Source organism: Aplysia californica, unplaced genomic scaffold (assembly GCF_000002075.1).
Source record: "Aplysia californica isolate F4 #8 unplaced genomic scaffold, AplCal3.0 scaffold00562, whole genome shotgun sequence".
In the NCBI taxonomy this organism is placed as follows: domain Eukaryota; kingdom Metazoa; phylum Mollusca; class Gastropoda; order Aplysiida; family Aplysiidae; genus Aplysia; species Aplysia californica.
In genome coordinates this window covers 451413-461752 of record NW_004797832.1, presented here as the reverse complement: position 1 = coordinate 461752, position 10340 = coordinate 451413, and the positions used below count along the sequence as shown (strand labels likewise).

The 10340-nt window shown below is 41.4% G+C and overlaps 1 protein-coding gene across 1 annotated transcript in view; it reads left to right on the top strand.

Moving 5' to 3' along the window:
* LOC101854977 (G-protein-signaling modulator 2) overlaps nucleotides 1-10340 on the top strand; it is a 20778-nt gene that overhangs the window by 6134 nt on the left and 4304 nt on the right. Inside the window, 8 exon segments of the mRNA XM_005106908.3 lie at nucleotides 931-1073; nucleotides 1504-1737; nucleotides 4129-4393; nucleotides 5398-5483; nucleotides 6475-6512; nucleotides 7821-7894; nucleotides 8360-8458; nucleotides 9557-9704. Of these exon segments, the coding sequence (XP_005106965.1) occupies nucleotides 931-1073; nucleotides 1504-1737; nucleotides 4129-4393; nucleotides 5398-5483; nucleotides 6475-6512; nucleotides 7821-7894; nucleotides 8360-8458; nucleotides 9557-9704 (1087 nt within the window).

Sequence of the window (10340 nt, the reverse complement as noted above, 5' to 3'; positions counted from 1 at the left end):
ATGTTCATTAAGTTACACTGTCACAGTGCTGATCATGTTCATTAAGTCACAGTGCTGGTCATGTTCATTAAGTCACAGTGCTGATCATGTTCATTAAGTCACACTGTCACAGTGCTGATCATGTTCATTAAGTTACACTGTCACAGTGCTGATCATGTTCATTAAGTCACAGTGCTGGTCATGTTCATTAAGTCACAGTGCTGATCATGTTCATTAAGTCACACTGTCACAGTGCTGATCATGTTCATTAAGTTACACTGTCACAGTGCTGATCATGTTCATTAAGTTGGCAGCTTTATTGTGCTACAAATGACAGGAGCAGTGGGTGGTTGGCAGGTGCTCTGGTGTGGTTTGCTCCTTCTTTCCTATCAAACGTCTATCACCCTTTAAATCTCTCCTCCTTCTTTTTTGTGTTCATTACTCCTTTATAACACCGCTATTCTTCAGCACTTTTATGACCTAATTGTGCTGCCAGTGCGGGGATAAAACTTACTAAAACATGACAGGAGTGTAGTTAAATTATGCTGATTCTTCAGCACTTTTATGACCTAATTGTGTTGACAGTGCGGCGGTAAAACTTACTAAAACTGAATGACTGGAGTGTAGATGAATTATGCTGATTCTTTTTACTGTAATTTGAGTCTTCTTTCAACAGCAAATGTGATCAGTAGCTACAGTGGTTGTCTTTTTTGTGTTTGTCTTTTTTGTGAAGATTAGAGGTGTATTTGTGTTTGGGGGGATTATTTGTTGAATGGGCCAGAATACGTGAAAAGTGTCGGAATGTTTTAGCTGTCTTTTTTTTTTTTTTTTAAATAAATTGTGAAGCGCTTAAAGCCACCAGGGAGTGGGTGCTCTTGAAGTGATCTTTTCTTATTGTTTATTATTATTATTCTTTGTTTTTATTGACTTTTGTTGTTCCTGTGTTGTCAGGTGGGTGAGGCAAGGGCCCTGTACAACCTTGGCAACGTCTACCACGCCAAGGGCAAACATTTAGGTCGTCATGGCAACCAGGACCCAGGTGAATTTGCTCCGGAGGTGAAAGAGTGCCTGGAGAAAGCGGTTCAGTATTACGAGTGAGCTGGATATGGATGTTTTGTTGTACAAATTTGTTTTGTGTTTTTCCATTTTAAGAAATTGTGATGATGATGACAGTAACAACAGTTCCTCCATCATGAACTTCTGAAGACCTTTAACTTCCAAGAAGAAAAAAAAGTCATAGACCTTGCCAGCTACTGCCAGTTACTAGCATGACAAAGAGAGAAGAGTGAAAGGAGAAATACTAACCAGCAAATTATAATGATCACAAAACGCGACAACCTGTCCCAAATAGCAGTGCCTTTCCCTTTCCTTTATATAATTACAAAGATCTTTCCTGATCCTTACTATTGTCATTTTCCTCTACTTCTTTTGTATGTTTGTCGCTCTCTTGTAACCTGCTATTTCCGGGGTGCCTTGATAGTCGAAGCAGACCTTGTGCTGTTGAAGCTAGAGAGGTGAGCAGAGTAAGTCTGATTCCCTGTAAAGACTTCTCTGTTGACATCCACCCCTTGGCGCTCATATGACTTATGCAGTTGCGAGTGCCGTAAAACCCTCTACTAAAACCAAAATGTTTGTTCTCCAGAGATTGTCCATAGCCAAAGAGTTTGGAGACAAAGCAGCGGAGAGGAGAGCGTACACCAACCTTGGCAACGCTCACATCTTCCTGGGAGACTTTGAACTTGCTGCAGATTACTACAAGTAAGTACAGTTGGCCCAGTCGGTGATTTTACCAAAATAGGAGTGCTTCTAATTCTTCATTTATTTTTATTTTACCAATGCACCCTTTTTTCTTTTTTTTTTTGGTCTCAGTTGTGTCTTGTACAAAAGAACTTTGCTTTCCTCTTTTCCTTCTGGGGGGTTGGTGGGTGTTCTGATGTGACCTGTTCCGCCTTTGTATCAGCCTCACCATTATCCTTATATCAGAATGCCAGAAATGGACACTATCAGTCTGATTAGCTTTAATGTACAACAAACAGATCTTTTTCTTTGGCTTCCACTCTCAAGACCCCACTTTTATCACACCATGTGGGTGGTTGGCGGGTGCTCTGATGTGGTTTGCTTCTTCTTTCCTATCATCTATGGTCCTTATCAACCCTCTTTCTATTTTGTGTTTGTTACTCTCTCTTGTAACACCTCTAATCTCCGGCACTTATACAACCTTATTGTGTTGCAAGTGCCGTAAAACTCTTACTAAAACTAATACTTATCACACCGTAACTATGAAATTGTACTGCACTGTTTACTGTAGACATTTTGAGCACTGGATTTGAAGATGATGATGCAGCCCTAAGTAAAGATGCGGCCCAGCATACAGTGGTGGGAACTCTAGACCGGGAGGCTGTGGGGGTTTCTGCATGGGAATGGGAAAAGAATGCTGGAGAAAGGAGGAAAGAGAATGAGTGAGGGACCCAGAGGAGAGAGGATGTTATGGAGGTGGCATTATGTAGTACGACTGAGCTTCTAAAAGAGAGGTTGAGAGGTCGGGGGAGGGGGGGGTGTAAATGAAAGACTAGATAACAGCGGGTGATTGGAGAGTGATTTAAAGAGGATATCATTTGTACTGGAAAATTAAATATTTTTCTACTGTAATTGGTTTCGATGGTGCAATAGAAAATTTGGGTTGTATACTAATGTCAGCTGAATTCAGAAGAAAATGTTTCTTGTATTTGACAGCAACTCTCTGGTATCCATATGTGTCACGACGCAGTGGAATCAGGCACTAGTCAATTTTTGGGCATATGGAGTCATTGGTATCATCTTAAGGGTTTTTCATTTGCTTTGCTTTCGATGAAAAAAATGTCCATTTATTTAGAATACAAGTGGAGATATTTGTGATTGAAGGAGGTGGGGCTCACCTGGTTTCAGAGTTAAAATTAGTGAGAAAATGGCCCCCAAAGATGAATTATTTCCTTAGCTTGAGAGTCCGTGAAAACTGAAAATTTACATCTTTTGTGCCGTTAATCAATGTTTTTCCGTAAAATCCACACAGAAATGTGTTCTTTAATGGGCCTGAAAGGTGTTGAGCCAAAGAACCAAAATTTGATAAAAATTTCCAAACCAGTGGAAAAGTGCCGGTTTCTTCGATTTCATTATTTTGACGAGCGCCTGATTTCACCAAGATGCCCCACATATGTTCTCAGTGAATTATGGGGAAAATGGAAATGTAAAGCATGCTGTTGGAATTTTACACTATATTAACTCTTTTGCCTTCAGTTGGGTGCAGCGTTAGCTCAGTTAGGATTATGCTGAACTACCTAGCGGATGGCCCTGATTGATTGCCCAACGGTTCGTTCTGAATTTGGGATGTTTTTGGCAGCTCTTTAGCTCTCCTCCCCTCTGGCTCGGTCTGATCGGAGAAGGACGTACGTCCATAAGTGTTTCCTTTCAGATAGCTTTTCCGTATTCAAAAGGGCGTTAAACATATACAGTTGTGAGTGGGTAGTTGGCGGGTGCTCTGGTGTGGTTTGCTCCTTCTTTCCTTTATATTATATGTATAATACTTTGTTTTACGTACACGCATGTCGATTAATTTTTAAGATGTGATGTCTTTTTCGTTGTAATGCGCATTGAGCATCTTTTAGAAAATGGAAATGCGCAGTATAAATGCTATTTATTGTTATTATGATTATTGTCCTACCAAACATCTATCGTCCTGATCTCTCCTCCTCCTTTTTTCTGTTCGTTACTCTCTTGTAACACCTCCAATCTTCGGTACTTATATGACCTTGATGTGTTGCAAGTGCCGTAAAACTCTTACTAAAACAAAAACATCTACAATTGTGAGTTTGCTGAGTGAGGCTCTTGTCTCCTTCTCAGGGATGTCAATCTTCCAGCTTTTCCTTTTTTTTTTCGCGGCCGATTTGCCATTTGGGCCCCAGCTTTTAACAAAAGTCTATTATTAACAATACATATTATATATACTAAATAGAGATGATTTGCTGCAATAGAGGGAAAGAAACAAATATATTTTAGTCTCACTGTATTCTTATTTCAGTCAATGCGCGCGCGCGCCGTATATTTTCCGGATTAATTTGTTCCAAAACGTGTTTCCACCCCTACCTTCTGTCTGTGTGTCCCCGACTCCCCCAGGAAGAGCCTGCAGATTGCTAAGCAGCTCGGCGACCGTGCCCTGGAGGCGCAGGCCTGCTACAGCCTGGGCAACACCTACACGCTGATGCGCGACTTCGAGACCTCGGTCAAGTACCACCAGCGCCACCTGCTCATCGCGCAGGAGCTCTTCGACCGGGTGGGCGAGGGCCGGGCCTGCTGGAGTCTGGGCAACGCAAACAGCGCCCTGGGCAATCACAAAGTTGCCTTGCAGTTTGCCAACAGACACCTGGAGATTTCTAAAGAGGTTTGCCGTGGTTTGCTTTCTTTTGTCGAAAGTATTGCATTTTTTTGTCAAGAGTATTGCATTTTTTTGTCGAGAGTATTGCATTCTTTTGTCGAAAGTATTGCGTTCTTTTGTCAAAAGTATTGTATTGCATTCTTTTGTCGAGAGTATTGCATTCTTTTGTCTAAAGTATTGCACTGCATTCTTTTGTTGAGAGTATTGCATTCTTTTGTCGAAAGTATTGCATTGCATTCTTTTGTCGAGAGTATTGCATTCTTTTGTCGAAAGATATTTTTCTTTTTTTTTTAGACTGATGGGGGAATAATTTTATTTGTTAGGCTTTGAATTGATGATGTGAATATACAATTGTTTTGCAATCTTATGTTATATCGTTTGGTGTCCCTGGTTTGGATTTGGAAAAGCTGACAAACCTGCGACTGAATTATGGTACTTTTGTGGTTTGTGGATTTAATGTGGAGAACACTAAAAGTGTTAGCTGACTGCCATTTGCTGGAGGTTTAGATCGTCAGCTAGGATTGATTGTGTTGTGCTGTTGGCGGTGAGAGAGATCACTCCATGTGTTCCCCACACAGGGCAGTGCCACTGACTGAAGTTGTCTTTAGGCCATTCCCAAAGGGGGGATAATGACATGTTCTTATGCTCAGTAGAATTGTAAATGGGCTGATTTATCAATGTCATGCTCATAACTATGCCGGAACAACATAGGGGAACTGCTGCTTTTTCTTTCCTCATCCTTACTATCGTCATTTTTCCTCTACTTCTTTTGTATCTCTTGTGACCTGCTATTTCCGGGGAGCCTTGATAGTCGAAGCAGACTTTGTGCTGTTTAGGCTAGAGAGGTGAGCAGAGTAGGCCTGGTTCCCCATTTGGACTTCTCTGTTGACATCCACCCCTTGGCGCTCATATGATCGTATACAGTTGCGAGCGCTGTAAAACCTTACTAAAACAAAACAACTCCATGTTTTTGGTAGAAAGTTGACAGATGTTTTTTGTCTGCTGGTCAGATCGGGGACCAGACGGGGCAGATGACGGCCCAGATGAACTTGGCCGACCTCAAGGATGCTCTGGGCATGTCCGACCAATCCAACAGGTGAGTGAGTGAGTGAGCGAGTGGGAGGCTGGCTGTGCGAGGTGACTGTGGCTGCAGATTCTCATTTCACTTTGTTACTTTGCACTTCACTGAATGTGACCTCTGTTGACTTGACACATGGGTGGTTGGCAGGTGCTTTTGTGTGGTTTGCTCCTTCTTTCCTATCACACATCCGTGCGCGCTCATATGACCTTAGCAGTTGCGAGCGCCGTAAAACCTTATACTACTACTACACATCCGTCGTCCTGATCCCTCCTTCTTATTTTTTGTGTTTGTTACTCTCTTGTAACACCTCTTATCTTCGGCATTTATATGACTTTATTCTAAATGACATCAGAGCTGCACTTCTCCCTCCGAGACCTAACATTGACAACACACTCTACGGAACATTCCAGCAACTGCAGTAAACCTGCACTCATCACTACATGGCATTGGACAGAAGGGCGAGAGCCCAGATGTTGCTGGATCGATAATAACAACAACAACATATGACCTTATTGTGTTGCAAGTGCCGTTTAACTCTTACTAAAACTAAAAAGCTCTTGCATTTGTCACAGTAATAATAATGATTATAACAGGCCTTTATGCTGCGCATATCAATGTCTTTTGAATTATGATGTTAGATGTGTGTGGAACTGGAGTGAAGTTTATGTGGTAGGAAATAGGAGAGGGTAAAAAGGATAAGTTTCTTTCCCTGAAGGGAAAATGAGGATATTTCTGATTTGTTTAAGTACATGATGGTGATTGTCAACTGGTCTCTGCTGTTGTGGCTGGGATTTGGTCTCCTATCACTTTGGCTCTTTGCAGTGGTACATGTGCTTGACTGTTTGTGAAACTTACAGTTGCGAGCGCCGTTTCTAAAACTAAACTGTCTGTGAAAATGTTTCGACTGCTGTAAACGAGGAAAGGTTTTGGTATGTAAGGCTATGAATATTTCTTTTGTTGGATAATCATTTTCCTCTTTTTACTTTTTTTTCTTTCTTTTTTTCAGTAGTGTGACAGCTCAAGACAAAGCTGATGTGGCTTTGGGTAAGCTATTCCTTATGACACTGAGATCTATTGAGATCTGTTGCCTCGCTGTACAAATTTCTTGCAACAATTTCGATTATTTTATTTTTTTCATTACTAAAGTGATTTGTTGATAGACAATGCTACCTGTTCAGTTTGAAACGACACTCTTGTTGGGACAGTTTTGCTGATATGAGTGGGTGGTTGGTGGGTGCTCTGGTGTGGTTTGCTCCTTCTTTCCTATCAAATATCTATTTGTCTTTATCTCCCCTCCTGCTTTTTTATGTATATTACTCTCTTGTAACATCTCTAATCTTCGGCACTTATAAGACCTTATTGTGTTGCAAGTGCCGTAAAACTCTTACTAAAACGATAAAACAAGCTGATGTGGAAATTTTTGTCTCCCGTTGTAGAAGTAAGTGGGATTACAGTTCATGACTGTCTTGTGTTTGTTCAGCTTTGATCTTTCCCCATAGAGTCAACAGTGTCGTGGGGGTATGACGGAAACAGAGATCCTTTTGTCTGTCTGTTGACAGTTGAAGGGAGGAAGATGTGCTCTCTGCTTGTTGCTTTTCCACTACAATAGAATTCTCAGTACTTAATGGGAGGCTGGACACTCTAGTTTTGTTTCCACAATTACCAAAGACAGGTTTATTGTTACCTCCCTTTGCTGGCTTGTGGTGGCCCTATGATCTTTGTGATCAAGTAATGAGCGCTGTGTGCTGGCATATGGTGGCCCTATGATCGTTTTGTTCAAGTAATGAAAACTGTATGATAGCTCTATGATCTTTGTGATCAAGTAATGAAAACTGTATGATAGCTCCATGATCGTTGTGATCAAGTAATGAAAACTGTATGATAGCTCTATGATCGTTGTGCTTAAGTAATGATAACTGTATGATAGCTCTATGATCTTTTTGATCAAGTAATGAAAACTGTATGCTGTCATGTGATAGCTCTATGATCGTTGTGATCAAGTAATGAAAGCTGTGTGCTGGCATGTGATTGCCCTATGATCGTTTTGTTCTAGTAATGAAAACTGTATGATAACTCTATGATCTTTGTGATCAAGTAATGAAAGCTGTATAATAGTTCTATGATCTTTGTGATCAAGTAATGAAAGCTGTATGATAGCTCTATGATCTTTGTGATCAAGTAATGAAAGCTGTGTGATAGCTCTATGATCGTTGTGCTTAAGTAATGATAACTGTATGATAGCTCTATGATCTTTGTGATGAAGCAATGAAAACTGTATGCTGTCATGTGATGGCTCTATGATCTTTGTGATCAAGTAATGATAGCTGTGTGATGCATTCCTTTCTCGTCCAGGTCGCCGGCCAGACAGGGGCAGACGATTCAGCATGGAGAACATGGAGCTGATGAAGCTGACTCCCGACAGAAAGGTATGTCTGCGTTAACATGAGCTTCATCCAGCCGTGCTTGTTTTTATTGTCTGCAGGTGGCATTTTCAGACATGAGTGGCTTTAACTATAAATAAAAGTTTCCTTTGTGTCAGGAGATCTTTTGCTTTCTCGTTGTGAAAGGAAGTCCGATGATCAAACTGTGTGTTGTCTTTCCTTTTTATAAATTGTTTCCTTGATGGAAGAGAAGAATTGTTTCATCAGCATTTGGGCAGACCATTTTGTTATTTCCTTTGAAAACTGCTCATAGCACATTGTTGCTTTTAGGTCAGATAACTTGGTCATAGTTATCATTTCATATCTTCAGAAAGATCATAGTTTATATGTCAAAGTCTTTACAGTTCACATTCTTTGTGTTTCTTAAATAGAGTTTACGAAAAAAAACCTGACAATCCTCTTACTTTTAGTTTTCATTTTCGTTGTCGTCTTTTTCTTCTGTTTTCCCAGGCGGGCAAGCAGGTGACTGGGGGAGCCCGCCCCAAGCAAAAAGTACAAAAGTCTGCCAGTGTGGCCGTCGACATGGGAGTCAACAGCAAGGGGGCTCAGGTATACCTATACTGACATGTTCTTATGCACACTAGAATTGTAAATGGGCTGATTTATCAATGTCATGCTCATACTGTGCCGAAACAACACAGGGGAAACTGCTGCTTTTTCTTTCCTAATCCTTACTATCGTCATTTGTCTTCTACTTCTTTTGTATGTTTGTCACTCTCTTGTGAACTGCTATTACCGGGGTGCCTTGATAGTCGAAGCAGACGGTGTGCTGTGGAAGCTAGAGAGGTGAGCAGAGTAAGCCTGATTCCCCGTTTGGACTTTTCTGTTGACATCCACCCCTTGGCGCTCATATGACTTTATGCTGTTGCAACCACTGTAAAACCTTACTAAAGCAAACAATAAACAAGGCATGATTGAACCTTGGGGGGGGGGGGGGGGGGGGTTCGAATAGGGGAGGTGCTTTCAAAAATTTTTTAATGGTGCACGGCATGATGTTATAGTTGTTGCTTGCCATTTCAGTTAGTCAACTCTCTATATCGGCTTTCCTATGTTCTAGCGTTGGTGTGTTTTCGTACAGGCACAGGTGTGGTATGTGCACTGCTCAAATGTCCGTGTGCCAGGGGATTCGTTGCTCTCTAGTAATAGCACTTCTCATCTTCGGCTCTAGGGCCGTCAAGTAAACTATGGTAAGTCATGTTTTCCAAATATTACAGGAGAGATTTAAAAAACGGATTTTCTTGAAGCGTTTTGGGTGGATAAACTTCATTGTCCAAAGGGAGCCTACATTAATCCCAAAACGCTTCAAGAAAATCCATTTTTTGTCTGTCCTGTACAATTTGAAAAACATAACTTACCATAGTTTAGTTGGCGGCCCTCGATGTATGATGTATGTGTTGCAAGTGCAGTAAAACATTTACTAAAATGGTGTTTGTTGACACAAAGAATGGTGAAATTGGTACACACAGAATGGTGAATGTGGTACACACAGAATGGTGAACGTGGTGTTTGTTGACACACAGAATGGTGAACGTGGTGTTTGTTGACACACAGAATGGTGAATGTGGTATACACAGAATGGTGAGTGTGGTACACACAGAATGGTGAGTGTGGTACACACAGAACGGTGAATGTGGTGTTTGTTGACAGAACGGTACCGTGGAGGACTTTGACGATGACGGCCTGTTTGACCTGTTGACCCGATTCCAAAGTCGGCGAATCGACGACCAGCGCTGTTCATTCCGCCTGCACGATCAGCCGTCCCCGGAGTCGGACGAAAGCAAGGACATCAGACTAGGTGGGTGCTCTGGTGTGGCTTGTTCCTTCTTTCCTATCAAACATCTATCGTCCTCATCTCTCCTCCTTCTTTTTTGTGTTTGTTACTCTCTTGTAACACCTCTAATCTTTGGCACTTATATGACCTTATTGTATTGCAAGTGCCGTAAAACTCTTACTAAAACTAAAGATTAGATGGGCCTAAGTAGTTGGATGAGGGCAAGAGATAGCCATCAGTGGGTTCACCAGGGAGCTAGCATCAAATAGTGGACCAAATGTTTCTATTCCAAGTGTCAAAAGCAGGAAATTGTTGCAAAAATCCAGGGGGAAAGTGTTGACGTTAGGTTGAAAGATGGAAGAACACTGTGCTAGCTGAAAAGGGAATGGAGTTTTTAAAAAGTGCCCAACTCAAACCCACACGCAGTGACGTTTTTTTTTTTTGGTCTTTTAGCTGTGTTTTAAAAATATTTCTTAAGTTATGGGGGTGAGTGGATGAGGACTACTGTTTACACTGAAGTCCCCATCACCGACAGACAGACAGACACACCTATAAACAGACGCTTGTTTCCTTACCGCAGTCTGGTGAGGAAAAGCTTACAAAAAGTACCAAACTCAAACCCACATGCAGTGACCTTGTTTTTTTTGTTTTTTAGCTTTT